General features: G+C 51.1%; 7 protein-coding genes across 7 annotated transcripts; 2 read left to right on the forward strand and 5 right to left on the reverse strand.

The window, feature by feature from the left end:
- Nucleotides 1–696: 696 nt before the first annotated feature.
- On the reverse strand, nt 697–1,081 carry CONPUDRAFT_151779 (uncharacterized protein; the record flags this gene model as incomplete). Its single annotated transcript, XM_007768515.1, has 4 exons — nt 697–759; nt 822–843; nt 907–1,003; nt 1,063–1,081. 4 exons carry the CDS (start codon nt 1,079–1,081, stop codon nt 697–699), a joined length of 201 nt encoding a protein of 66 aa, XP_007766705.1.
- Nucleotides 1,082–1,411: 330 nt separating this feature from the next.
- Nucleotides 1,412–3,663, reverse strand: CONPUDRAFT_136003 (chaperonin-containing T-complex zeta subunit Cct6). Its single transcript, XM_007768516.1, has 8 exons — nt 3,471–3,663; nt 3,131–3,411; nt 2,908–3,070; nt 2,659–2,854; nt 2,346–2,606; nt 1,853–2,288; nt 1,679–1,797; nt 1,412–1,628 (listed from the first exon to the last, which is right to left on the reverse strand). Exons 1-8 carry the CDS (start codon nt 3,586–3,588, stop codon nt 1,544–1,546), a joined length of 1,659 nt encoding a protein of 552 aa, XP_007766706.1. The 5' UTR covers nt 3,589–3,663; the 3' UTR covers nt 1,412–1,543.
- A 339-nt stretch (nt 3,664–4,002) lies between these two features.
- CONPUDRAFT_71448 (uncharacterized protein) lies at nt 4,003–4,847 on the forward strand (the record flags this gene model as incomplete). Its single annotated transcript, XM_007768238.1, has 2 exons — nt 4,003–4,104; nt 4,167–4,847. 2 exons carry the CDS (start codon nt 4,003–4,005, stop codon nt 4,845–4,847), a joined length of 783 nt encoding a protein of 260 aa, XP_007766428.1.
- A 611-nt stretch (nt 4,848–5,458) lies between these two features.
- Nucleotides 5,459–6,971, forward strand: CONPUDRAFT_120816 (NAD(P)-binding protein). Its single transcript, XM_007768517.1, has 10 exons — nt 5,459–5,643; nt 5,696–5,727; nt 5,778–5,866; nt 5,918–6,019; nt 6,073–6,152; nt 6,201–6,301; nt 6,354–6,389; nt 6,441–6,459; nt 6,518–6,702; nt 6,755–6,971. Exons 1-10 carry the CDS (start codon nt 5,474–5,476, stop codon nt 6,874–6,876), a joined length of 936 nt encoding a protein of 311 aa, XP_007766707.1. The 5' UTR covers nt 5,459–5,473; the 3' UTR covers nt 6,877–6,971.
- Nucleotides 6,972–15,207: 8,236 nt separating this feature from the next.
- Nucleotides 15,208–21,484, reverse strand: CONPUDRAFT_136006 (MFS general substrate transporter). Its single transcript, XM_007768518.1, has 20 exons — nt 21,203–21,484; nt 21,107–21,151; nt 20,986–21,045; nt 20,918–20,930; nt 20,764–20,867; nt 20,637–20,709; nt 20,441–20,584; nt 20,248–20,391; nt 20,115–20,192; nt 20,018–20,061; nt 19,910–19,956; nt 19,607–19,852; nt 16,602–19,533; nt 16,494–16,544; nt 16,376–16,441; nt 16,243–16,323; nt 16,129–16,182; nt 15,545–16,081; nt 15,371–15,486; nt 15,208–15,316 (listed from the first exon to the last, which is right to left on the reverse strand). The coding sequence occupies exons 1-13, from the start codon at nt 21,476–21,478 to the stop codon at nt 19,461–19,463; spliced, it is 1,347 nt and encodes a 448-aa protein (XP_007766708.1). The 5' UTR covers nt 21,479–21,484; the 3' UTR covers nt 15,208–15,316; nt 15,371–15,486; nt 15,545–16,081; nt 16,129–16,182; nt 16,243–16,323; nt 16,376–16,441; nt 16,494–16,544; nt 16,602–19,460.
- A 979-nt stretch (nt 21,485–22,463) lies between these two features.
- Nucleotides 22,464–24,714, reverse strand: CONPUDRAFT_120823 (general substrate transporter; the record flags this gene model as incomplete). The annotated part of the gene is made up of 7 exons (XM_007768519.1): nt 24,659–24,714; nt 23,856–24,605; nt 23,636–23,800; nt 23,313–23,579; nt 23,107–23,250; nt 22,687–23,042; nt 22,464–22,625 (listed from the first exon to the last, which is right to left on the reverse strand). Exons 2-7 carry the CDS (start codon nt 24,298–24,300, stop codon nt 22,464–22,466), a joined length of 1,539 nt encoding a protein of 512 aa, XP_007766709.1. The 5' UTR covers nt 24,301–24,605; nt 24,659–24,714.
- Nucleotides 24,715–24,932: 218 nt separating this feature from the next.
- Nucleotides 24,933–26,526, reverse strand: CONPUDRAFT_151786 (general substrate transporter; the record flags this gene model as incomplete). Its single annotated transcript, XM_007768520.1, has 5 exons — nt 24,933–25,306; nt 25,356–25,499; nt 25,550–25,816; nt 25,872–26,036; nt 26,085–26,526. The coding sequence occupies 5 exons, from the start codon at nt 26,524–26,526 to the stop codon at nt 24,933–24,935; spliced, it is 1,392 nt and encodes a 463-aa protein (XP_007766710.1).
- Nucleotides 26,527–26,985: the final 459 nt, after the last annotated feature.

Raw genomic sequence — 26,985 nt, forward strand, 5'->3', positions numbered from 1 at the left:
CCCCGAAAATAATTAATCTGATCCGTTCACTAAAATTGAATGTTTTCTTAGGGCCGAAGGGCGTAGTGGAGGGTCCAGGTTGGGCCACCCAGACAATATTTCCGGCTCCTGAACCATTCAAGGGCGTCCGCACCACAGCCCTTGAAGGATGTTGAAGGTGTTCCTAAAGAACCGAAGCCATGCACGTCTCGAAGCAATAAAAGTTCTGCAATAGATGTAGATAAGTTCAGCCTCAGCCAATCTCAGGCGCACGCACAATTCAGGCACCGTGGTAGCATGCAGCAATTGCATGCCGCAAGCCTAAACATGCAAACCATTCTCTCGGAACATAGCTTCTGCTTTGTGGAGGGCCCCGACAAGGCCAGCGTAATCTTGACGGTGCTCAACACGCAACGCTATCTATCACGCCTTGGGCGTAACTGCTGAAGCAAATTGAGGCGGTATGTGGTATGCTGTCAGCGATAGCCGAGCTTCGTCATGGCTACAGCGCGCTGTTTGACATTGGTTTGACGTCGCCGTTCACAAGCATCGAGGCCGAATTTGTGACATGTGTCAAAGGATACTCCCAAAGGTGGAACCTCAGCGGAGCGCGAGGCGGAAGCCAGTGCCGCGACGGAATCATGAACCAGGCTCATCACTTGGATAATTGTTGATAATTCTCTAAGGTCTGGGATGACTGGGGACAGGCAAAGTGTATCAATGGTGCTCGTCGTGCTCTCCATGGCCGTGACCATGTCCTTCCCAAGGATGCCGCAGACCCTGCAGGATCAAAAACAATCATGGTCGGTATGCGGAAAAAGAGTGGAAGACGTAAGGCGCACCAGGAGCTTAGGGCCGTCCTCGCTGGGGCAATCGCGGTTCAGCATGGCTTGCTTGCGGAGGCAAGGGGATAACGGGCTGACTCACCGAGCACGGTAGAAGATGAAGAACCACATGGTTGCGCCGAGAGCCTTCGCCATGAAGTTGTACCCTCTGCCAGGAAGGTGAGGGTGGAATCCAGATGCTATATGGAAATCATGCAGTTGTAGCGAGCACTTTGTTGCAGCGCAGCGTAAGACGTACAGTTAGCCGGGCCCGCCATAGTCTTCAAATGAAACTCGCTCGTCTAGTTGTGTGGTGCACGGGAGAACTACAGCGAGTCGGAGGGTGAAGGGGTTGACAGCGTATGTGGACGTGACCTCCCCCAGCCAGGCAGCGTAGGGACAGGTCGGGGTCTAAGTTTGCTGGTGTTTGGCAAAGGCTTCCAAATTCAACACGAACAAACTGTTCAAGTTACTTAGCCGGAATTAATGCATGGGCCTTATTGCAACCTCAAGGCTGAAATTCAACACACGCATCATTGGACGCAATGTTCATAGTTACATCACCCAGTAGGCACTCTCAATCTCCAACTTAAAGCACGGCAATCTGCGGTGACATTACCAAACAAATTTTCATAATTGAGAGGTCGATTGGGCAGCATGAAAACCGCGATGTACGCGACAAGAATTTTAAGGGCGGAAGGGCGCGGTGCCTTTCCGTCGCCACCTGCACTGCTCTAAGGTCATGATTCCCCGTCAGGCTTTAACGAGCTCCGGCCTGCCCGAAGGATTTCGTCCGTTGACAGAAGGTTCACAGCAATCACCGAGCTAAATCTTCTGTGAGTGAACGTTCTCAGAAGAGCTCCACAGAAACTTGCCATGAATGAAGCATCTGCCTTTTCACGCGGTAATTGTCCCAAACTCCCTCCACCGTCGGATCAAACGGTTCGCCAGCGGATAGCTCAACCCCAACAATGTTACCTTCGGCTTGTTGGTCCTGAGGGTTCGGATGAGAACTTTGCGATGCATCTAGAGGCTGGAGGTCGACTTACGATCAGCTCATTGATGACGTCCTGCACATCAAAGCCTCCGTTCTGAATGAGGGTCTTCGGGATGACCAGTAGTGCGTCCGCGTATGCCTGCACCCCCATTTTGACCCGGCCCTTCGCGGACCTTTTGACGGGTCCGCTCAGGTGTGCTGAACACGCGATCTCAAACGCGCCGGCACCAGGAATGAGGGAGGCATCTTCTAACGCATTCTTCACGGCACGAAGTCCATCCCGAAGCGCGTCCTGGATTTGCTGGATCGTGTGGGCATTGGGTCCCTTGATGAGAAGGGTGACACTTCTTGGTTCCTTCACTTCCTCGACGAACGTATACCTCTCTTCACCCAAAGTGTGTTCATAGACCAATCCGGCCCATCCAAGAATATCTGGGGTGAGGTCATCGACAGAGTTCTGGGCTGTGCCGCCGCAAATGAGCTGCAGACTGCGCGTGGACGAAGGTAAGCACGCTCCATCCGTTGTTACGTAAAAGCGGTCTTACCGTTCCATGTTTCTTCGCTTCGCGCGACGCAGGGCAAGGATGCCGTTCTTTGCCAGGATGTCTAGACTGAGAGGGTCGATACCTTTCTGGTTAATCACAACAAACTGCTTCTGTTTTTCCTTTCCGTCGACAGCCTGGTCGCAAACAAGGTTTTTGAGCTCCACAATCTTCTTGACTTTGGCATCTACATGACGGCGTTCCGATTCCACTAACTTCTCCCGCTGTTCGGCAGAAGAGTAGAAGAATCCAGAGTTGACCTCCCTAGGATATAGTTAGTTATCAATGGTTGGCTAGAACAGTCGGGACGACAAACGTTTTTTCGTATTCGAGACTGACGTTTAGCGTTAGAATAAACGCATTTTCAACACGTTTTGGCATGTCCGGGTGTCGGGCTCCATGATCGAGCACGAGTCCGCGCACGAGCTGTGTCTCTGACGCGGTTCGATGCTGCATTTTCATGATCTCGACCATGTGGAGGTCGATAGGATCTTGGTATTGATCTTTTGCGTCTGCGACTTGAACATGAGCATGCGAACGTCAGGACCACAAATTAGGTGCGTGCCTTTAGGGGGAGGCGGAGGTCTGATTGTCAGCACGGCGTCTACCACATCTGGGGCCAGCTGCTTGGCCAAAGATGCATGTAATTTTGTTGATAGTGATGTGTAGGCGACGTTGACTAGGGTAGGTCGGTCTAATTGCGACGGTTGCTTGAACGTGTCGAGGAACTATGCGGTTATTGTTTTGTTAGCTATCATGGACGACTTATCGGTAGACATGAAGCACACCGCCAATGACTCCTTCTTCGCCAAATCAAATCCTTCCGCAATCACTGTCGGGTGGACACCTTCCGAGATGTACCGATCGGCCTGCTTGAGGAGTTCGCCCACCAATAGGACAACAGAGGTTGTTCCGTCTCCTACTTGATCGTCCTGAGCAACAGCCGTTCGCGCGATCATGGCTGCGGTAGGATTTTGAATCTGCATTTCTGACAGGAGGACCTTGCCGTCTTTCGTCATTTTGATCTGCCCTGATCCATCTACGAGCATCTTAAGTGTGCCTCTAGGACCTGGAAAAAGATCGATGAGCCCATCCAAGACGGAAATGCGAGATATCGTGACGAAGTACCGAGATTGCCCTTGACCACGTTTGCGAGGCCCATTGCTCCATTGGTATTGACCTGGAGCGCGGCGGCTCGGCGAACGCTCTCAGCCTTCGGGTTGATGAGCTCGATGCTTGACGACATGATGGTGTCAAGCAAAGGATAATGGGTACGATCTTAATGTGAGCTTGGATGAGAGTCGCGTTGTTGCTAAAGAAGGCATCTGCCGGGACGGGTTAGTTTAGCGTTGGCGGAGTGTTAAATGTCAATGAGTTATGAGCCTCCTGGCTTCTTTCCGACCAACACCATGTCGCTCACAACGATCCTCCCTTTAGGTTCCGTTACCGCGCTTTCACTTCTTGCTGCACCCTGCATGCTGCAGCTACGCTCACTATTACTTCGGATAAGCGATACGGGCTCCGAGCACAATGGCTAACCAAATACCCCCGCCCTACTTATGCTGCTAGTATATAGGTCGCCCACCGAGCTCAGAGGGTGGGCAGAACAACACAAACTCGCTACTGCTCTTCGACGTCTAACGCTCCTACCTCATCAATCATGGCAGCTGGACAAGATGCGAACTTGGCACATTCTGGATCGTCTCATGATTCACGTCAATCCGAGAGTCCTCATGGTGGGTCTAGCCGGGGAACGCCACCGGTCTGTATTCAACTTCCTGCACTATGGGCGCCTTTCGCTGACAATTATTCAAATTGTTACAGAAAAACGAGAAGCCTCTTTTCTCGAGCCAACCGTTGCCTCTCCACCGCGAGCCGAAGCCCCAGGCACCCCCCAAGAAGAGGAAGAGACCTGAGCCCACCACCCCCGCTCTCAGCTTCCCATCAGCGCAGAGCAAGATTCCGTCAGGACGGACGCCCTCTACCCAAACGCCCCCTACGCCTCAGACGTCATTTCCATACCAGCAACCCGTTTATTCCCAAGACAACATGCCGGATCAAAACTATCTTCATTCCATCCCTCAGCTCCCCCTTCCCGACGAGTCCACCTTTCATAACCCCGCGGGCCCTGAGGTGCATGTAGGACAGCCACCTCTCAACCCCTACGATGCCGGCATCTGGCACCATCAAGGTCATGATCCATCTCCGCCCTCTAACTATCAGCCCGAGTACGGAGTGCCTGCTGGTCAAGCTCAAGGGTATCCTGGTCAGGTCAATCACCCGCAGTATCCGGTAGATTACACGGGGATGGGCAACTATCAAGTCGTGTCTGAACACCTCCAGTATCCTCAGGGAGGGCAAGACCCCGCGTATCCTCAGTATCAGCACCAGGTGCAGGCGCAGAATCCCCATGTGCAGTACGAGCAGTACGATCCTGGGCACTACCAGCACATGAACCCCAACCCCTCGTACGGCTCCGGTCCTCCGGATCAGCACCGACGGTAGGCTTGTGGTCGTCTCGTGGTTCTTACCCTATCCTGACTTTGACTTCTGGAGAATAATGCTCGCTGATCAACCTGCATTTAACGTGTACTATTCTTGAACCGCTTGTACGCATTGACTTGTACATACATACATGTAACTTATCTTGCCTTTGCATCTCCACGTATCTAATTTATAGTCGCTCTTGATGAGCCGGACTTTGACTCTAAATTGGACTCAATTGCCTGCTTGCTTCCCTGGGTGACCGAGAGCGAAAACTAAAAGAGCCTGATCCTCCTGTCGGCATTGATATAACCCGAGTACCGGTACGCGTATAGCCCAACGCGGGGAAGCAAAACAGGTCGAGGGCGCGTCTTGAACCCAAATTTCAAGAGATTTGTTGCCTCGCATGTCGCTGCGATGATAAGTGGCACATCACTTGGAGATTTATTTTACGGCTTATTATGTGCTCCCAATTACTGGCCTTGATGTGGGTACCCGAACCTGAAAGTCAGGTCCGCCTAAGGACGAGTTAATTCGCTAGCGTGAATCATGCACCGCAAGACAGGCCGCCGGCCTCCTTTTAACCGGTACGATCATTCCACGTCCAATCCTTGCTTTTTCCCGAACACTCACCAAGACTCTACAGCATGTCTGCCTACAAGATCAAAGGTGCCCAGGCGAGCTCAGAAGATCACTACAAGCGGACTCTGCACCGTGTCGAACAGATCCAGTCTCACCTGTCCAAAGCTCCCCGCACGCAGCGTCTCAAAGGCAAGACATGCATCATAACGGGTGTTAACTCAATTCATGGTATTGGGTATGTCCCTTCTAAGCTCCCCAAACTCACTCATCACATGCCCCGTTTCTAGGCGTGCGACTGCTCTGCTCTTCGCCCACGAAGGTAAGCACTCCAACCATTCACCGAGTGCATATACCAAAGCATTCCTCCAGGGGCCCAACACTTGTACCTTCTCGACTTCTCCGGAGAGAATCTCCCCGATTTGGAGTCCACTATTCGGAAACAGTACCCTGACGTCAAAGTGCGTCACCTTATGCTGTAGTCGTGGGGTAATGTGAAGCCTATTTTCTAGGTTACCACTGTGCAGGCCGACGCTGCCGATGATGACGCTATCTCGGGCCTGTGCGACCTTGCATTGAAGGAAGAAGGGCGACTAGATGTTTTCTTTGCCAACGTGAGTCAACGGAAGGCTTCGTTATGATCGGGCAGTGCTTACTGTGTACGCAGGCCGGATACGCAAGCAGGAATCCGCTCCATGAGACTACGGATCGTGAATGGATGGAGACCATGCGGATCAACACCTTGTCGTACGTCCTGTCAAGCTATATCTTCATATGTTGCCTCATTCACTGCAGCTGTTTCCTCGCTATCAAGTACGGGTCCAAGGCCATGATGGAGACCAATGTGTCTAGGGGGAAGGAGCTTAGCGGGGGTAGCATCATCCTTACTGCGTCTGGTGCGTCTTTTCTGCTATACCGAGACTAAAACATTGATTCGGAATATCATAGTTGCCGGCTTACAGTCTGGAGCTGGGACTATTGACTGTCAGTCTTCATTTTGCTGTATAAGGAACCTGTTGCTGAACTGAATCTCAGATAGCGCCAGCAAGGCTGCGTGCGTGTGACTGCTTGTAACACCCGCCTTCTATTCTAACCTTCCCTTGGGCGTTTAGCGTAAACTCAATGGCAAAGACAAGCACGTATCAATTGCAGAAGACGGACATTCGGGTGAACTCGATCTGCCCGGGTCTCATCGAGACCAACATGACCAAGGACATGTTTGACTTCGCCCGCACACGTGGAAGCGGCTCAAAGATTGGACAACTCAACCCCATGGGCCGCTTTGGTGTTGCACCAGGTCCGTCTTATATCGGTCCCATGGAACACGTCTCCTCACTTCTTTTTGATAGAAATCGCGCAAATGGCCCTGTTCCTGGCCTCGGACGACTCCAGCTACGTCAACGGCCAGAATATTGCTGTCGACGGAGGCCTCGCATCTTCACTGCCTGTCGTTCCTGGGAGATGGGCATAAATTCGCACTGTAGTTTAGAGTGTAACTGACGTGGCTGGGAATTTTGATCGTGATATTATGCTTCCGTAAATCCCATTCATGTTTTTGTACCCGACAGTTTGGTGGATGTGACAACCGCCTTCGATTCAATCACAGTTACACTCCGCGCCCCCCGTCGCAGCGACGCGGAGTCGAAAGACGCTTAGAGCGAAGCACCGACAGCAGTCTTCTTGAATCTTGATCGAAGAGACTCAACTAGAACTCTGGATTATTTTAATTTCCCAGATTTCCCCGCAATGTGAGCGTATCATACACTGGAAAATCCTGAGTTCCAAGTCCTGGATGTCAAAGCAAGCATCGGACTCACAGTGATGTGCATCGCAAACGTAACCCCCTCAAGCCCAGACACTGACATTCAATTTTATACCCGCTTGTCCTTCTCGTCTACATCTTTTACCGCTCCCCATCGCAGGGGACGTTGCTACCTTGGTGAAAGACCGTCCATAATCGGGACTTGAGATATGACTCATTCCGTTGAATCGAGTGACTGATCTAACCGTAGTTTGAAGGGAGAGGTCCTGTTAATACCACGAAGCAGGATGACAAGGAGCAGCAGGAGTAAGCTAGAGTAAAATGTGAGAGCTTGAAGAGACGACACGTACGCGTAACCCAGGGTGCGGAAATTACTTCGTCGGCACCAGACGCATCTGCACGTGGACACCACTACGGTGATTTCCTTCTGACCGTTCCCATCTTGATTCAGTTCCTATCATAAACCGACGTTGGATGCGAGAAATGGGCAGACAAAGGAAAGACAGCGTGGCCTGCGGTGCGAGAACAGCATGAGAAAGCGAAGAGCAGTCACACGGAAGAAATCGAGGTGTGTCGTACCGCTTGACTTCGACCATGGGCTTCCCTTTATAGCTCTACCAGTACAACCTACCTTCAAACGCCTGAGCAAATACGTGTACCTTTTGTCGAACCACCGGAGCTACGAACCGTGCCATCCCACTACGGCCAAATCTTCGAGCCTCGCAGGCTTTGTCCTCATATTTGAGCTCACCATGGTCACCGAACTCAGGCTTGGCGTTACCGTAATTCTTAATCACTTCCATCCAGCGCGTGAGTACTAATCAGCCTTCTGAAGCCACATAAAACTCACCACGAGTTGTATCATATATGATCAATCAGATCAGTCTTCGGTTCTTATCACTCGTACAAGCGCTCATACTCCTGACATTAACATCGATTCTTCCGGCCGACGCGGTCGAAAATTGACCATCAACGCGCATACACGGGTAAATCTATTGTCGTGAGTATAATCGATCTTTCCAGAATTTAGACTGGTGCACCGATGCACTCCGTCTATATAGGTCATGTCAGTAATGTGACCAGCATTTGAAGGGAAAACATGACACACGCATAGGGTGACCGGCATTCATCTCGAAGATGTTACCACTATACCTTCGGAGAAATCGAGGGACGATTGGACTGCTGAAACGAGGTTCTTGATTGAAACCTGGAATAGGTTTTAGGAGCAGGACCATCTATCATGTATATGACTGATGCATGATGACTGACCTTGATACTGCGTCTCACAGGAAACGTAGAGCGCTAACCGGCCCTGTTAACGAAGCTACAGCTTTAGGCGCTCACGTTACAACCTAACTTGCTCCACGTTCGAACTTGCGCGTTTGACCTGCTCTCCTTGTCCCATGCGTACTCTTCGGTCGTGCCCAGAAAAGGAAAGGTCAGTGACCAACTTTCATGTCAAAATCTCTCAAGATCAGTCTTTTAGGTCCATGACGCAGCCGTGGTCGAGGTAAAGCCGCGTTTCTCTGAAGAGACCTTGCGAGTTGCAAAACATGGCGTCATCAAGCAGGCAGACCACTTGAGTCAGTGTCGTTTATTCGCTGGTGCACCATCCCTCCAGTACAAGCGGTAACCTATTCCAGGGCTATCCGACGACTCGAAGACGCGGTCATGATAAAGCCACATTTAGATGTAGTTCCGACGGGAAGAATGAAAGTGGGCTCAAGTCCGAAGAACATTCACTAAAGCATTGTTGTCAGGCATCCGGAGGTAAGTACTGAAGCTAGGCGGCGTACCTCATCAGAACTTTTGGGACGTGAACACTGGTGAGCATCAATCTCCCCCCACCGTCTGCATTTCACTATATCATCCAGTAATAATCTCGGCTTAGACTATCTGCTGTCTCAGGTATCAGCGCGGGGGTGGCGCAGTACTCTGGCGATGTCCTACTCACTGGTTTGGAAAAGACATTGGGTTGCGGAAGCTTCGGGTAATTTTACTCGGTTCTTCCAAGACGTTACGACTCTTGAAGCGATCTTGAGGTATGACTTATAGTCGATATAATGCGAGACCTATAGTGAAGAATCATCAGGTGAGTACTCTAATCAAGAGCGAAGGATGACGCGAGCAGGGAGACAAGATGAATGGATGGAGACATGCGAGTGGAAGACCACTGTATGTGGTCAACCACCCTTCCATTCTCATGGTATGTACGTCGCCTCGCATCCTGAAGGGCGAAACGACTGGGGACAGTACATATGAGAAGGAAAGGTGCTGACCAACACTCAGGGCCCGAATCTGCGCGGGGGTTTGAAGCTATGGTTTCGCCCCAAACATGAACCTCCTTTATATCCCCCTTTCGTAGTGGCACGGTTGTCGCTGATCTATCGTGAGGAGGGTTATATCTGGTCAGTTCGCCATCGTTCATCGTAGACTGCTTCCCTTGCAAAAAGGAGACTTACCAACAATGTCCATTCAGAACCTATCCACCCCTCCGCCATGATGAAGCTCCTCCTTGTGCATTTAGCCCTTTGAAGTAACCACGGCGTGTCTTTGACACATGCAAATGTTGAAACACCATTGACAGAAGCACAGGAGAAGGTTTTTTCCGGGGAAGAGTCGACGATGGCCATGCCCCTCGAGCGAGGATGAATGAAGACATCTTGAGAAGAGGTGTCGAGAACTCCACATCCCACCGAAGGACGTGTCAGGACGTGGCGTTGGCCTTGTGAACAAAATGCCGGTATGGTGGTGCCTGATTAGCGCTTTCTTCTCAACTGCAGTCGATTTCTTGGCTGTCCACGAGTGAGCAACTCGAGCAGCTTGTCGGGGTTCCGGTGTGGACGCAGAAGCATATTTGTTCATGTTTAAAACTCCGTTCGAGGGACCCGCAACCTCAGCACCGTAAACCGACTTGCAATAGCCTCCAATCGCCAAGCTATTGACCGTCTAATCTTGCCTTGTGCCTCACCCGCCTCCGTTAAATCGTCGGAAATCTCCACAAAGGCTTCTGGGTGTGGGCGATACGCCGGTGCTTCGCATCTCCGAGCCGTATCTTCCTCATAACCTTACCTGACCTTGACCTTCCTTCCGCTGTGGTAGGTCGAGGATCTATCTTCCGCCACTCTTTCGCTATTGTGCGTTTGAACATGAGTCGATCGCTCCGAGTGTGGACACCTTGATGCAATGCTCCTCCCAAGCAAGGTTCCCTTGAGTTACCCCCTACCCACTTCGGCGTAGCTTTGAGAAGCCCATGCATTCGTGGATTTGAAGGTCTAGACATTGTCTTTCAACAAATAGTGTTGCGGTCTGGACTGTCTAAGTCAGGCATTCACTTTGGCCCCGTTATAGGTCGGAACATTTCTTCATCCCCTTCCATTCCGGACCAGGGGCTGGGAAGGAGTCGATCGGACTCTTCAACGTTGTTGGCGTTCTGGGCGCCGTTCAAGCTCTCCGGTAGCCCCAAACAGGTGAGGATTCGTGCTTTGTATTGGGCAAGTTTAGACTGCCGGAATGCCCCGTCGATCTGGTAGATGCTCTCGACGCGATGGCTTTTACGAGCCGTTGAACAGTCCATGTACTTCCGGACCTGTCTCAGTCCCTCGAACTACGAATCATGCAATCCCGACATGCTCTGCTGCGGCTTGTGTCATTCGATGCTAATGAGCTTTGGTGCTTTGTGTGGGTGGAGAATCACGGTCGTAGAAGCACGAGGCGCGACACCATTCACTACCATAACCCGTCGCGAGAAAACTAACGGAGTGCATATTGCTTGTATTACCCCGGCGGAACATCGTCTGCTCGGCGACTGCGAAGTTACTAAATTTCCGTTCAAGAGGGCACCCTTTCAATGTGGTTAGTCCTGCAATACTTTATAAAGCAAAACTTTACCCGAGGCTTGAATCGAAGCGTCCTCAATGAGAACCGCGGGGCTTAAAGTTTGGCAGATGAGCTTGGATGGTTCGTGCGCTGTGATGAGTCTGTGACCCATGTGTCCGACTAACCCAGACTAGCCCCGAGCTACCGACCTCTCGGTATTCAAGCGGACCTCAGGCGCAGCGCAGATAAGGACGACGCGGCCAATCAGACTGCCACGGAAAGTAATAATTTTTATGTTGCCTCCACGCTTACTGCCCACTGCCCCGGCCCTCTTAGAACTTTAGACTTAGTAGGCGAGATTTGGCATGCAAATGGCCACATTTGTTGCGGAGTTTCTATTCGTTGTCTTTACCCATGGAATGGCGTAAAAGTTGATTCACCGCGCATGAATGGATATTAGACTTGGAGAGAGAGGGAGACCACCCAAAGTACTCGAACGAAGGATGGGAAGTATTTTGGTCGATAGAACAGGGTGCTGAAGGCACAAATAAGAAACACATAATTCAGAAACGGCTACTAGGGTATCGTTTATCACCCTGCACGCGTCCAGTAGCCATCGGTGACCGTAAAGTAAGAAGAACAGTACTGCCCATAACATATTGACTTGGAGGATGCACGATAAAAAAAACGTCAAGCTAAGTACCTAATTATAGGCCAAGATGTGTTCCCTTAAGCTTCTCCTTCCACGACATGAAGTCGCAAGCTGCACTCCGTCAATGCAGAAGGAGCCTCATGGCATCTACAGAAATCATCGATCATCAACATACGCGCATTGTCGTGTTCGCTATGTCACTGTGAGTACTGAGTGTTCGCGGCGGTTGCCGGTGGGTCGTAGATCGGTTAATACTCTTAGCCGCATTCAGTAACATATTGCGGATCTCGCTGGAAATCACGTAAAGCCGCGCTAACTGTACACGTTGGTGGACCCACGACGCGTTCTGTCGCAGGCTCGAGAGGCTATGGAACCCGAGGACGGTGCCCTTGGTCATTCCGTACCTCGAGCTCCTGGAATCTGAAAACATCCTCCATAAGCTCGAAGAGTGCGCAACAAAGAAACAGAATCGTACACGTACCTATCACGTCACTGTGAGTAGCGCTGACGACTTGGCAGGAATTTCACTGTCGTTAGGCAAAGTACAGAGTAGGAGATCGCTCTCTAGTGGTCCTAGCTACCTTACCAAGGGCTGGACGTCTTCCATTCTCATGGTATGTCCTACTACGATAACACTTTCGGACGTGATCTCGTCAGCAGGGCTTTACCATTGAGACAGAAGAGTCCCAGACCAAGGATAAGTGCCAGGCCACCAGAGTTGAAAGAGTGCTGATATTGACTGAAATTGTATAGGCCAATCTCACCTTCGCATAAATACACCGCGGAACTGGGACATGTTTTTCCGGCATCATGTATTGACCTGGTTGTTCATGGAGCAATATCATAGCGTCGAGCTTTATCAACCCTTCGACTATGCCAGGGAGTCCTTACCTCCGTCATTCGACCAAGAATTGCGTTCTGTCCTCGAGAGCATTGGCTAGGAGGGCTCTTTGGTGAACACAGATGACGACTGGTAAGAGAGTGACAAGAGGATGGTGACACCGTTACGCCCAGGTTTTAGGACAATCTGGGTATGAAGGTACGCGTAGATAAGATTTCGGTGAGGCTCAAGACTGAACAATACCTTCCGTATTTATAGGCAGTTCGAGAAAGCTGTAGAAGCGCCACCGTGACCATTATGGGGGAGGCATGCCCTTGCGCGGACATTTCATCGTTGCAACTTGCAACCCTTTCATGATGAGTTTTTCCAGCGTTCCGAATACGCTGATCCTATTCGGGCGCAATTTGTGTGTTGGTGCATGATTTATCGATTGAAAAACCCAAATAAACATTTGGGACTCAGCGACAAGCATGTGCATATTCTCTCGCTGAGATACCGGATCCCTTCTCCGAATCTCATCAAGCCGATAACATCTTCCAGCCGCGGCCAATCGGCTGAGGACTCTAGCCTGTTCCTCGTGGAACAGTCTAAGAAATAAAATGATCCATCCCCGAGGAGAAGGCCAAGGAACTAAAACCTACACGACCTCGGGACTCAGGAGATGTGGGGGCATATTTCGGACTTGAAAAACGTGCATTTTTCGGGAGCACTTGTTGCCGCAACTCCGACTACTGTTCAGATCCACCTGGGGGACCACTTAGCATTTTCGTTCGACCACGTACACCCTTAAAGAATGTCACTACCCTCCCTTGTCCCCCAACGTCTTTTATCCAACAGACGCCGATTCTAGAACGACCAGCTGAGGGTGCTTTACCCTTGGCTTCGCTGCTATGCTGTCCCTCTTTTACTACGTCCTTCGACAGGCTGGCAGGTGTCTGCACCCATTCCGCAGCTCTCAACCACGCTACTTGGACATACGCTACGCCTACTCGTACCCAGCTCACCGCCCAAGAACCTCTTCAATTCACATCGTGTCAACACTTACCCAAACGGAAATAAACGTCAAGGGGTTCGCCTTCAAATCAGTGCCTTGAGGCCGAGACCGCTTCCCGCAGCGCTACAACAAGAAACTGCCTATCCTTAGGACGATCAGTTAGCGAGGGCAGCCAAGGTGAGGAGCTTTTCCTTGAATTACCAGCTTGCTCGGCTCATCATCAACCCTTCTTCTGTCAGAACAGGCCGCATCAGCGTGGATATCAACGTCTCATGAGCATTTGGTTTCAAATGACTCCTTAAACGCCGGCATGGTTCTCTAGTCAGCCTTACGAGTTTGTTGGTGTCGTCTTGGTGGATTTAGTCAACGTGTAGATTTGGTTTACAGATTCCTTCCCCTGTGAGTGATTCGATACTCCTCGCCAAGCTGTTGGCTCATATTCCATACCCTTTGTCTCAGGCTCGAGGCCATGAATCTTCAGGATTACACCTCGACGCGGTCACCCCTGCAAGTCAGCTAAAGATCGGAATGTAAGTGATCTTGCGCCTTGTGCTAATGGGGTCAACAACTGTCGCGAGAAACGTCGAGTCGGAACGGCCCCAAATGCTGCGCCCAATTGTTCCCGTATTCTTAGTGGTCATTTTATCTCTGAATATATCTTTTCAAAATACTGCTGGTCAGGGCGCACATTGGATACGCCGAGACATTTGTTTTCCTGTCAGGCATCTGAAATGGGGGCTTCGATTTTTGGAAACCGCTAAAAGATGCCGCTGTCCTCGGGGCCATATTATACATTGGAAGACAAATCACGTTGCGACTTTTATTTAGAAGAACCCCCATACTTCGCTTCTCATTGGCACTCAATGAGAGTCTTTTGTAACTCTCAGTCGCGCGTTTGACATAAACCATAGTTTACACGTGTACTTTCTGGCGTAGGGCGGATCGTAAGGCCAATTCAGTGACGCTTAAATGAAATTCTATGTCCAGTATCACATCGAAAAAGACAGGTAGACAGTTGTCAGCTTTGAAGCTGAAGTGCGTCAGAGATCCTGAGCCTTTTACGGTCGAGTCTACTTTCTCAGTGCCGGCAGAGCAAGCCGGCGGAACCATGTTTAACTGATGACTAATGGCGAAGCCACAGTTTTTGTACGGGGGACCACTTGATAGCGTTTGTTGTGTGAGGGATAAATATTTAAATTTCTACAGTGTCAAAAGAGCTCAGCGACACGTGTAAAATAGCTGCAAAAAGGAGACTAATAAACGTCTCCGGTAATTTACATCATAAGTTAGGTAGCGCTAGGTAGACTTGTCCGTCTAATCTCCTTGATATAATAATTTGTGACTACCGTCAACAGGTATTATCTTTCGACTCGGATGAAGAGACCCCCGCTCGCTGCCCAATTTTTCTGGAGGAAACATGCCGAGAATGGCCTAATGGATGTACGACACTTGGGTATGACAAGGCGTCGAGTCGCAGTCAAGTCGAAATGGGGTGATATATAGATATATGAAGGCTTGTAGTTACACGACACTTGTCATAAATATAGACCAATTAGAGATGCGGTACTACCTGGACATGCATAGTTTTGTCAGTGGAGATGGTGGAGGTTCGGCTCTGAGTCTGGTTCCCCGGGCCGACTCAGGGGCTAATTACACGTGACCGTGTGCAAATTGAAATGTTAATCTCGCGACGTTTGTTGCAGCTCCTACTGGCTTCATAGCGCCAACAGCCACGAGTTCTTTTGGCGTGAGTCCCTGTCTGTCAAGAAATGGACAGCGGGCCTGGAAGGTTAGCTCGAATAACCTACCACACTGGCACCCGAACGTTCGAGAGGCTTTTCAAAGGTACGTTGGCCATGCCGCTATTGCTTTAGTTCCGAGACTCAGCTTGATATACAGAGAAGTCGTTGGCCGAGACCAAGGAAGCGATTCGACGGAAATTGGAGCTTTCTGACGATACAGACATCAGGCTTAAGCAGCTCAGGGGTAGTATTACCTTGGACTTAGAGGATGGTTCGTCGCGATGTCTATCTCCGCGTGACCAACATCTGACACGCAGGGGCGCATATAGACGATGATTTCGACGCACTCCGTGCACTTGCGTATAACGTTCCTGTCATTGAAGTTGAAGTCGCCGTCATCCCTCCTACGCCTTCGGCAACGGTGAAGAAGCGCAAGGTTTCGTTTGGACAAGCGGGCGAACCTGCGGCTAAGAAGCTTAAACCTATCATCCCTCCCTCAACTCCGCCAGCGTCAGAGACCGCTCTCCCACAGGAAAGCGCCACTTCTATTCCCGAACGAAATGCTACTAAGATACCCAAGAAGACTAAAAAGGTAAAGGCTGGGCAGGCGGAGGCGAACTCCAAGGCCTCTTCCCCGCTCCCCGACAACGCGACAGAGCCTCTTCCTCCGACTGAAAAACGCGCTAAGAAGCACAAGAAGGCGGAGCTATCTCCTTCTCAACCTCAGCCTCCCCCAGAGACCATTGAGACCCCAGAGGATAACCAAACTCCAGCACCAGAGAAGGTTGAGTCAGCTACAGTCGAAGATGGCGCCAAGCCCAAAAAGAGGCTCAAGGTGAAGAAGAAGTTCAAGGACGCGGCTGAACGTGAGTCAACCCTATCATAGGTTTCTTCGCCTGCTGACTTCGTGAAGCATCGTCGGAGCCCGCTACTAAATCAAAGCGCAAGGGAACTGGTGAACAAACCAGTATGTAAATTTGGCGATGGTGCTAGGCTGTCCTTTGAATAAAATTCGTTTCTTCCTTAGACCCACGCACTGAAAAGCGCGCCGATGAATCCGAAAGCAGCAAATTTCCTGCTGTCAGTGAGGCCTCCGAGCTTGAGAACGGTAAGGTTGAGACGGCTGTCGTTTTTTGCTGGAAGTAATTTACTATCTTCAGCACCGAAGAAGAAACGGCGGAGGAGCGAAGTCGGTAATGATGCCGCCGAAACTTCCGAAGCACCGAGTGGGTATTAAATGTGACCTTAACACTTGATGACGTGCTGACATAAGGGCAGACAAGTCCAAAGCTCGAAAACGCACAACAGATATAGTTGACAGTGATGATGGTGGGCCCTCTAGCGGAAATCACATACCCGTCACGTCACCTGATATTTACTGCGTAGTACCGGGGGAATTGGCCCCCACTCAGCCTACACTCGTACCGTCGCCTCGAGCTGAAGCTGAAGCTGATACCATAGCCTCACGCATTGCCGAGAGCTTGGTGCTTCTCGTGAGCTCCCGGGACAACGAAAAGGGTCCTACGGCATCCGCGCATTCGAAACCAAGACGAGCGTCTAGACGAGCGGGTCCCGAAGACATCACCTCAGGCGAAGTTTCTCGAGGGGCATCACAGTCTGCCTCCGCGAATCCTGCTGGCCGATCTGAGTCTTCCCCTGCCTCGCCGCCACCGGCTCTAAAGACTCCCAAGAAGCGTAAGAAGAAGACGATACCAGCCCAGGAACCTCAGTGTCCTATCTGCCTCTCCCAACCTCTCCATTCATCCGCTGCTTGCTCCGTAGTCACAGCAGGCGCAGATTCTATCCAAAACAGGCTCGCGGAACTTACGGCAGATTCTTCCAGAGATCACGCTGCCCTGGTTAAGGATTTGGAAGCTCATCTAGAAACAATAACGTCCGTTACAAAAAAAGTTCCCGTCCAACCACGTGATCCCATCGCCATTCCTCCGAGAACGGTTATGACCCTTCGTGACGCCAGCATTGTCTCATCGCCATGGACGCCATCTATCCCTCAAGGGGCGCGTATACAGGAAGTTCCAGTTCAGGGTCAAGGCGAGGGCAGTAGCTCTGAAAGCTCTGATGAGGAACCGGAGCCTGCCGACGAACCACCTCAGCCATCGTCTCAGTCGTTGGCGAGGTCGAGTTTACTAGGCCTCGATGCTGATCTGGAGTCTATCATGCGCGGCCCACTTCCTCAAAGGAGCGCACTTCAAGATATCCCCTCGAAGAGCCCCAGTCCCATAAAAAGCGACTACGAGGATGAGACTTCTTCGGAGCCGGAAGACGATGATGACGACGACGGTGTCAAAGTTAACCGTGCTTTTGGGCGCGGACACAGCGTCGCTGCGTCTTCTGATGAAGAGCAAGACGAGGAGGATGGCTCTTTGAACGTTGGCCGGGTGCCATCTGGGATTCCTTCCGTCGTAAGCGCCGCTAAACAAGTGACGAACCAGCGCAAGGAATGTCCTCAAGCTGTGGAAGAGTCGTCCAAGTCGGATACTTCGGGTAGCGCGGATAACAGAATTGGCGGTTCTCGTCTTGGAGACAGCGGAGAGGACACAGCTGTCGAACGCTCAAGCGCAGCAGACGTCGAAATTATTTTGAACACGTCGACCACCACTCCCACCAAGGAATATTCACCAGACGCCGACGCTAAGCGTACTGCAGTAGACCAGGACTGTCAGGATGATGAGGACACGGGCGGTGAAAACGCGGTAGATGAAGATGCGGATGACGAGGATGTGGGCGGCGAGGATGCGGTACATGAAGATGCGGATGATCAAGATGTGGGTGGCGAAGATGCGGTCGATGAAAGTGCGGTCGATGGAGATGTGGTTGATGAAGGCGCGGTTGATGAAGTTGCGGTTGATGAAGTTGCGAACGAAGAACCCAAAGAGCAAGGGAAATTTTCATCCCCCTGCGAAGAGGTAAATGCACCCCACGTTGCCCTTGCCGCGCTTGCGAGGGCACATCTGAGAGAAGGACAGTCGACGCCAGAGAAGCTGGTCGAAGAAGCGCAAGACGACACCGAAAAGACGCCAGTACCACCAAGAGAAGGTGCTCCAGGAGAGGCGGAGGGGGCGCAGGCAGAGGAAGAAGAGGATGAGGCCTCCGGAGAGAAAGCTGCGGACGATCAGGAACACGATTCTATCGAAACTGATGGACATGGCGGGGTGTCCGCTTCCCAGTCAGACCCTATTGAGGACGTCCCACCCACTCAATCCAAACTAGCCCCTTCATCTCAGGTTTCAATACCCCCGTCTTCGTCACGGCTCAGTCAGCGACTGAAAACTCGTGACGGCAAAATCCCTGATGAAAATTACGAGTACCCCGTCCTGGCTAGTCAGCCCCTTCCTTTGGACTTCGCGACACCAAAAGCGCCCCCCAATGCACGAATGACTCGTTCTCAAGGTGCTGCAAAGCATCCCACTGCGTCGCCCAGGCGGACACGCGCCTCGTCAAGGAGCCAAGTCGCATCATCACAAGGCGCTAAATCTTTGTCGCCCGCCGCGACCCCTAAGACGACTCAGTCTTCTCAACCCCAATCACTCGCGAAATGGGAGACTATGGCTGAGGCTGAACCATCGTCACCATCTGTCCACCACGACGAACTGCGCTCTAGTCCCGAAACACGACCTTCGACCCAAGAAGGACGATCAAATCCTCTTTTCATGCTATCTCAAAATCCTGTTTATCCCTACTCTCAGGTAAACGGGATGAGCGCTCAGGAGCAGGAACAGGCCATAGGTTCTGACGAGGCAGAGGGTAGTAAAGCGTCTACGGTGCCGCCAGTTAAATTGAGGCCGAAGCCACCGAAAGGTCCATATCGCCGACTATCTGAGCTAGCCCGGGAAGCACCTAGCTTTGCCGGCCTCTATTCTTCCACTCCACCGATGACTACTTCCAAGCTGAACCAGTCAACTCTTCGGAAGACCGCTTGGGAGGAGGATGACGATTCGTCTAGTGATGATGACTCCGATAACTCCGACGCAAATACCTCCTACATACCTGCATCGAAAAAGGCTGGCGCTAACCTAAAGGCGAAGGCGAAAAGAGGAAGAGGATTGAAGTCTTTTGCATGATTTTATTGGTTACAACCATTTGCATAATTTTCTTGGCATTATTAATCGCATTTTTGTCGCATTGCCTGTAGCATACCATGTCCATCATACTCAGCACACATACATCCACCAGACTCTACGCATCTACTAATGGACTCGCCCGTTGTCGTTAGCTACGTCTTACTCATTCGGGGCGTTGACGACCCCGTGGAATAATTGCCCAAACGATAGCCATCGCTGAGATCATTCCTACGACACTGGTTGGGGAAAGTAGACATGAGTATCGTTTGAGGGGACCCTAGTAAGCACAAGCCAATGGCTGGGACGTACAGCGGTTGAAGCACCTTGATACCTTCCTTCGACGCAAGAATACCGGTCAAGAAGGGGAAGAACGCAGCGCCGGCTGTCCCGACCGCGCCAATCCAGCCAATTGACCCGGTCAGGATCCAGCGAGGCAAGACGCGCCCTGCGTGGTTCATCGCAAGAGGATAGGTAGGCCCGAGGAGGACGCCAATAAAAGAAACCGCCACCGCACCGGCGATCAAGGACGGGACGAGCCACACGACGAGCTGCAGTCTGAGACGGTATGAGGTTAGGGATCCCATGCTTTGTTACTAGAGCATCCTCGCATACCCAATTGCCACGAACGAGTAAAGTAGTAGTGCCCGGTACTCGCCCAGCTAAGATTCATAATGCCTTAGTTGATAGTGAACCAAGGCGATGACTTGCAAGCAAGCGTACCTTCTTATTGAGCCAGAGGAGGATGACACGACCGACCATTAATCCTAACAGCCACTATTTCAAAACAATAACAATTTTAGTAAGAAAAATAACGCACCGCCCCAGAACCCAGAGGAAACATAACCAGCGGACGAGCCGCCACCGCGGACGTCAATCATGAAGGTCACAATCCAGCCTGCAGAAAGACGTTAGCTACGTCATCCCGCCTCTGTTTTATTAGAACCGCTCACCTCCCAGAGTAACTTCGACGCCGACATAGAGCAAGATGAAGATTCCCAAGAGATGGACGGTCTTGTTCTTCATAATTTGTTTGAAATGGGCCGTTTCAGTGGTGTCCTGCTCGCCTGATTCGCGACCGACATCCGCTAGACAGCCTGTAGAAGTGAGCACCTTTGACCAATAGGAGAAGGCATAAGCACTTACTTTCCAGGCTCTTAAAGCGGAATGTATAGCTGAGGAGCAAGGTGTTCGCAACGGAGATACCTAGAGAAATCAGGTAGAACAACGACCAGCGGGGAAGTTGTGAGAACTGCGTCGCAACGAGCGGTGCAGCAAAAGCGCCAGCACCTGTTGCGAACCCAGGTTAGCGAAGGGCAGAATGTCCCGGGGATAGAATCACCGTAAGCGGCATGCAGGTAGCCCATGATGGAGTTGTTTTCCAAAGAGGCGACAAACCCGTTTGCTTGCCCATCCTGTATACATCGATTTTTGAGCTTTTATCGGCACAAAATGTTTATGTGTTTTACCTGAATGGCCATGCCAATGCCGTTGACACACGCAGCAAAAATGAAAGCTGGAAAGGGAACCATGGCGGCCTGCAGACTGTAGGCAAGTAGCTGAGCCAAGGATGCTAGAGCGCGTTAAAACCCGTCATTAGGCGGCATCCCGATAGAATCTTACCAGCTGCCATCATCTAGAAACCTGTCAGTGGGGTTGGCTGCAGGCTCAAATAATTGCCGTTAGCATACCTTTCCAAATCCAATTCGGTGTGCAAGAGTGACGTTCATCATGGCACCAATAAAGCTACCCTGCACGAGGCCAAGTCTCAACTTAGAAGCAGCAATTAGCAGTCCAGGTGCCAGTACTTACCAGGCATTGGAAGACGAACAAAAGAGATACGGGGATGAATCCCACCTAGATGGACGGTTAATGCTACAGGGAGACAAAGAGGGTTAAGTATCATACGCGGTAATCGCTCTGAATGCGAGGCAGCAATGGACCTTGTGTACCATCGTTCCAGCCTAAGAGGAACATGGTCCAGTAGAGTGTTGCAAGCTGTAGATAAAGTCTAGCTTTCGATCTTTTGCTGTCTGCTTCCCCGCCCGGCGGGGCCTCCATAGCCGACACAGAAATCCTGGACACACTATCAGAATCCCGCTTACCGACCGCTCTGATAGCGCTGAGCTCGATCTCCTCAGCTGGCGGCAGTGCAGTCGCTATAGTGGTAGTGCGCGTGGCCATGATGGGGGAAAGAAACGAAGAGGGACTCGGACTCACCCGGGCTAAGAGCTCTAAATACGAAGTCTGGGCATTTACGTGTTTCGTCGAGTCATCTGATGGAATGAATTGGTAAATGCTGCCTTGAAGAGAATGGAAGGCTCATGCCAGTGTACTTCCGTGTCAACAGGGTGGAGGATATGGGAGGTCGGAAAAATCGCGGAAAATTATTAGCCCCTGTCGAAGGATCAATCCAATTGCAATGCGCGCGGTGCAATGGTGCAATTTGAACTCGTCCGACGACCCTCAGGTCCTGAAGTTTCATCATGCTGCTGGAAATCAGCATATGAAAGCCAAGCTTCCTATCAAATGTGCGACATCGAGAACATACCGCACCTCTTACTACAGGTGAGGGGATGCTTTGCGTTTGAACTTTGAAGGGATTGTGTCAGCGAGTGCATGCTCAGGCCAGCATACAGTAATTCCATCCATCGCGTGTGACATTGTATTACCATCATGGTGGTACACTGGTACATACTTAAGTGCCACGGGTCTCCGATCAAAACTCGGCTGAATAGGTTTCAGGCCCAGGATCGTTAAACTGCGAGGTTCAAACTGACGGCTTCGAGGTTCATCTGCTCATCAAACATTTTTATTCCCTAAATTAGCAGATTCAGACGGCAGCTTGGCTCGCCTTGTCCTCATTGCCGATATCACTTTCATGCCCTATACCCAGGCAACACTCTGTGCTTTCACCGTGCTGTGATACCGACCTTGCTCTCATCGCTGAGCGCAGCGCTGAGCCACGGCATGTTCATGCAAACGTGGCCGTGAGAGTTTCTACCGCTGTGTGAGGTGGTTTGGTTTTCGGCGCTATTCCCAGGCCAGGAAACCAGACGTTCAAGGATGTCCCTCAGATTCAGGCAGAATTTGGACTAGTGTACGTTATGGCGATAATGAATGTCGCAAGTAATTGAAGACGAACATGCAATCACTCGTGTATAGTCAACTATGGAGCGCTCTCCTGGTGTTGTACATCCATTTTCAGCTCCTCAGGTGGTGTTGGCGGTATTGTTGAATGCCCCGGCTTCTCAGCATCCGGTCCGGAGAAGTGTACCGCCACTTCATCACCAAAACGTGCATTGATTTCCTCCAGTGACAAACCCTTCGTCTGGAGAAGCGTCAGCCTCATGGTTCCGGCACTCTTCAGCCATAAGTACCAACTGACATACCTCGGGGAAATATGTCCATATAATGATTATGTCCAGCAGTGTCAGACAAATGAACATGATGTAGTACCTCCATTGGATGTTCGCAAGTGCCGTTGGGCCTGCCTCTAGGAACACGATTGTTGAGAGGAAGGTGCCGATCAGCGAAAACGCCATCCCCTGAGAGCGTACATGGGTCGGAAAAATCTCGGAGCAATAGACGTAGGACGTTGCGTCGATGCCTCCGGCGTAAAAGAATATGAAGGTGAAAACAAAGAGGACGCCTAAAGAGTTTCCTACCCGGTTTGTTGTGCCCGCAAACTGTGCCTCCATCGCAGATAGAAGGCTCAAGGAGACCATGCACCCTGTGAGACCGATGACTGACGTGAGGGACCACAAGTCAGCCACGGGAACCTGAATCCTGATGACAATCCTACGACTTACTAAGTAGGCGGACGCGTCCCACGTAGTCCATGATGAATGACGCCAAGAAGTTTGCCGCTGTGGCGACGGTCACGTAAAGAGCACCAAGGATGAGAGTCATCCCGCCGGTTAGCCCAAGATCTTCATACAGTTTGATGATGTAGTCTTAATACAAGGAAATGAAATATTGAGCCTCATTGGAGCAAGGGAAAGGTCAAGGGGCGTACTATTTACGACCATGGCACCTGTGGCCTGTGCCGAGTACTGAGTAAAGAAGCCAATGAGGAACCGCTTGCGAAACGACGCCCGGGCGTATGTTTGTCGCATCCCGCCGCCAGCTCGCCATGCTCGCGAGTCCATCTCGACTTGCTTCTGCATTTGATGGAACTCTTGTTTCGCAAATGAGGATTCATGCACATCCAGAAGGTCCCTGTTATCGATATGAAGTTTTGCAACGATTATCCAGCTCTCGTCAGAACGGCCCTTCATGAGAACTATTGCATGTCAGCTACACACTGATACGTAGGATATCTCAAGGTAAGCGACTCACGCCATCTCGGTGACTCTGGTATCCACGGGCTGCACCCGAGAAGAAACAGAGGAGCGACACACTGCAAAGCCAGGGGAAAGCGCCATTGGAAGCTGGCATTTGAAGAATAATATGTACCGACGCAAACCCATGAAGCGATTGCGTAGCCTGCCACAATCCAAGCTCCTGCACGTCGACCCCGTCAGATTCACAAGCCAGCTTTCGTTCTGTTTTTACATACCGTGCTGGCCAACTAACAAGCCCCGCGAAGCCGGAGGGGATATCTCAGCTTGATAAATTGGTATGAGGACCACCATCATCCCGATGCCCACACCCGTGATAAACCTCGCTACCAAGAACATAGCTATGTCGACCGAACCAGCCTGCAACGCTCCTCCAACGGCAGAAACGAGCGCCGCCGTATTCATCGTCGCTTTCCTTCCATACCTGTCGCACATGAAGGCGACCGTAAGTGCGCCGAACACACCCCCTGCTGAGAATATGCCGTTGACTGCACCCTCGATGGCGTTCGCCCGGGCCGGATCGTCGTCGAGACCAAAGAAGGCGAGGAAGCCAGGCTCGCCGAGCGTATTAGAGATGACACTGAATGCATACCCATACGTGAGGCTTCCGAGGGTAAGGAAGAAGATGATGCGTATGTTGAATGCGGAGTAGTGGTGAGCCATGATAAACGTCTACGCTAGTACTCGAGAGCGAAGAGCGTCCTTGTGGGTTTCGAGCGCTAGCGAGCCAGTTTTGTGGAGCGGCAACCTTGGCCACGAAGGATGTCAGCTGAGGAGGGCCACCATTGAGTTGAAGACGGTCATGACCATCCAAGGTAGGAGGAAGGCACCACCATCGTGACATGCGGCCCTCCGTCAATGACTACCTTGTCGACTCCGCAGATTGTGGGGCATCACGCCAACGTAAACTCTTCTGAAACAAAAATAGTTTGGCCTTGAACGCTGGGTGCTTCTGCGTGAGACTGTAACTAGTGTCCTGACAAGAATGTTGCGAGAAAAACAATCAAGGACTATGACATACCGGAAATTGCATAGATGTTAACGTACGAGCAAAAGGAATGAGCCGAGGTTACAAGTGGATAGTCGGTCGAGGATGTATTTTACGGTAAAGCTCGGTCAAAGCTTTCTACCTGTACAACTTCAGTTTTGACAGACCCGTCACCAACCGGTGACTGGAATTTGTCTGAATCGGTGGTTAGTTGAACGGCAACATCATCACCAAACTTGGCATTGATCTCTTCGAGAGAAAGGCCCTTCGTCTGAGAAGCAAGAGCGTAAGTGAATATAGCCGGGTTTCACGTTGTGCGACTTGCCTCGGGGAAGTAACACCAAATTATGACGATGTTAATGGTAGTCAAGATGATGAACATGACATAGTATCGCCATTTAATTGTCGCCAATGCAGTCGGCCCCGCCTCCAAATAAGCGAGTGTGGAGATGAACAGGCCAAAGACTGAGAACGCCATGCCATGGGGACGTATCTGCGTCGGGAAGATCTCGGAACAGTACACGAACGACGTTGCGTCGACACCAGTTGCGTAAAAGAAGATGAAGCAGAAGATGAAGAAGATACCGAGAGAGTTGCCGACGTGGTTTGTGGTACCGACATAGTTGGCCTCCATTGCGCATTGAAGAGCTAGCGATATGGTGCATCCGGTCAGACCCATCACTACGCGGTGTCAACAGGGAATATGAAGTTAGAAGGCGAATGTACTTACATAGCAGTCGGATTCGGCCCACTCGATCCATGATGAACGAGGCTAAGAGATTGCACAATGTCGCTATCGTCACGTAAAGAGCGCCTAAAATCAGCACAAGTCCGCCGGTGAGACCGAGCTGTTGGTACATGACGACAATGTAATCTGCGCGACGAATTAATGGGGTGCTACGGATTGAGATGCTGACGGCTCACTATAAACCACCAATGACCCAGTGGACTCAGCGGCGTATAGTGTAAGGAATCCCAACACGAAACGTTTACGATATGAGGGCTTTGAGAAGATCTGCCGTATTCCACCGCCAGAAGCCCATGCCTGCGAGTCTGCCTCAACTTGTGTCACCATCTGATGGAACTCTTTTCTAGCGAAAGATGCCTTGTCTGAACTTGACTCGTCCGCGGATGTGACGTGCAGCTTAGCGATGATTTTCCAGCTCTCATCAGGTCGATTCTGCTGTAGAACTGTGGTGCTATGGCATGAGCTGCGTTGACAAATCAACTGCCAATAGAAGCTTACGCCATCGAGGTGATTCAGGCACCCACGGACTACAGCAAAGCAGCGCAAGCGGCCAAAGGCACTGTACCGCGAACGGGAAGCGCCATTGAAAGCTAGGATTAGTCGAGTAGTACGTTCCTACACCAACCCATCCAGAAATAGCGTCACCGGCCACATGCCAAGTCCCTACATAAACCTTCAATAAAGGGTAGGTCAGCTGGAGATAGTACGTACCGTGTTGTCCGACGAAGAGCCCACGTGAAGCCGGTGGCGAGACCTCGGCTTGGTAGATAGGGATGAGGACGCCCATCATGCCAACTCCCCAGCCGGTGACGAAGCGAGCAACAAGAAACATCGAGATGTCTACGGAGGCAGCTTCCAGGACTCCGCCGACGATGCACACCCAGGACGCAGCGATCATGGTGGTCTTCCTACCATACTTGTTGCAGGTGTATGCGACGGTTATCGTACCAAAAATGCCGCCGGCGCTCAGAAGACCATTGGTTGCTCCTTCTATCGCACTGGCGTACGAAGGATTGGAGTCAAGGTTGAAGTAGCTGAGGAAACCGGGCTGTCCGATAGTATTAGATATGACGCTAAAGGCATAGCCGTAGGTGAGGCTGCCTAAAGCAAGCACAAGGATTATGCAGATGTTGAATGCAGAGTAGTGCGCCATCGAAAGCGAGCTCAAGCTGTTTAGCAGAAGAGAACCTAAGTTCATACATCTCATATATCGTCGTTTAGCCAACATTTCAACTGTATCTCCGCAGAGGTACGTCAACATGGTCAGGTGTGGCAACGATTAAAATATGCACGATGCAAAGGGCAAACCTTTTCAGTGTTTTCAGCGCCAATCCACGAAAGCACTGCGCACCACAGGTAACGTTAGCATCGAGAGCTTTTGTTAGAACTAGTCAAGCCGCAAAGAGAAAGCATCGGGGAGATGATGGCGGAACGACGGAGAGCCTGTTCTGTCACGTTGCTGACGCGTGACGTAGCACATGTGATGTAACGCGTTTTCACTGCTACTTATCAAACGCAGTTTCTTTGTCACGGTCTCTTTCTTGGTTATCTCCGAAGCGTATCGCAGACCGCATCATACGGAGAGCTAAGAAAATCTTATTCATATGCCAGC

The sequence above is a fragment of the Coniophora puteana genome (genome assembly GCF_000271625.1).
Source record: "Coniophora puteana RWD-64-598 SS2 unplaced genomic scaffold CONPUscaffold_4, whole genome shotgun sequence".
Classification (NCBI taxonomy): Eukaryota; Fungi; Basidiomycota; class Agaricomycetes; order Boletales; family Coniophoraceae; genus Coniophora; species Coniophora puteana.

Bases quoted from the DNA above. Each gene is read 5' to 3' on its own strand.
- CONPUDRAFT_136003 (XM_007768516.1), bottom strand. From the start codon at position 3,588: ATGTCGTCAAGCATCGAGCTCATCAACCCGAAGGCTGAGAGCGTTCGC. The intron at 2,289-2,345 runs GTAAGACCGCTT...GTCCACGCGCAG, and splicing joins AAGCGAAGAAACATGGAACG to TCTGCAGCTCATTTGCGGCG. The intron at 1,629-1,678 runs GCAAGTTTCTGT...CAGAAGATTTAG, and splicing joins AGGCAGATGCTTCATTCATG to CTCGGTGATTGCTGTGAACC.
- CONPUDRAFT_120816 (XM_007768517.1), top strand. From the start codon at position 5,474: ATGTCTGCCTACAAGATCAAAGGTGCCCAGGCGAGCTCAGAAGATCAC. The intron at 5,728-5,777 runs GTAAGCACTCCA...GCATTCCTCCAG, and splicing joins TCTGCTCTTCGCCCACGAAG to GGGCCCAACACTTGTACCTT. The intron at 6,153-6,200 runs GTACGTCCTGTC...CATTCACTGCAG, and splicing joins ATGCGGATCAACACCTTGTC to CTGTTTCCTCGCTATCAAGT.
- CONPUDRAFT_136006 (XM_007768518.1), bottom strand. From the start codon at position 21,478: ATGGCCACGCGCACTACCACTATAGCGACTGCACTGCCGCCAGCTGAG. The intron at 20,392-20,440 runs GTAAGTGCTTAT...TCACTTCTACAG, and splicing joins CCGCTTTAAGAGCCTGGAAA to GCTGTCTAGCGGATGTCGGT. The intron at 20,062-20,114 runs GTGCGTTATTTT...AGTGGCTGTTAG, and splicing joins TTCCTCTGGGTTCTGGGGCG to GATTAATGGTCGGTCGTGTC.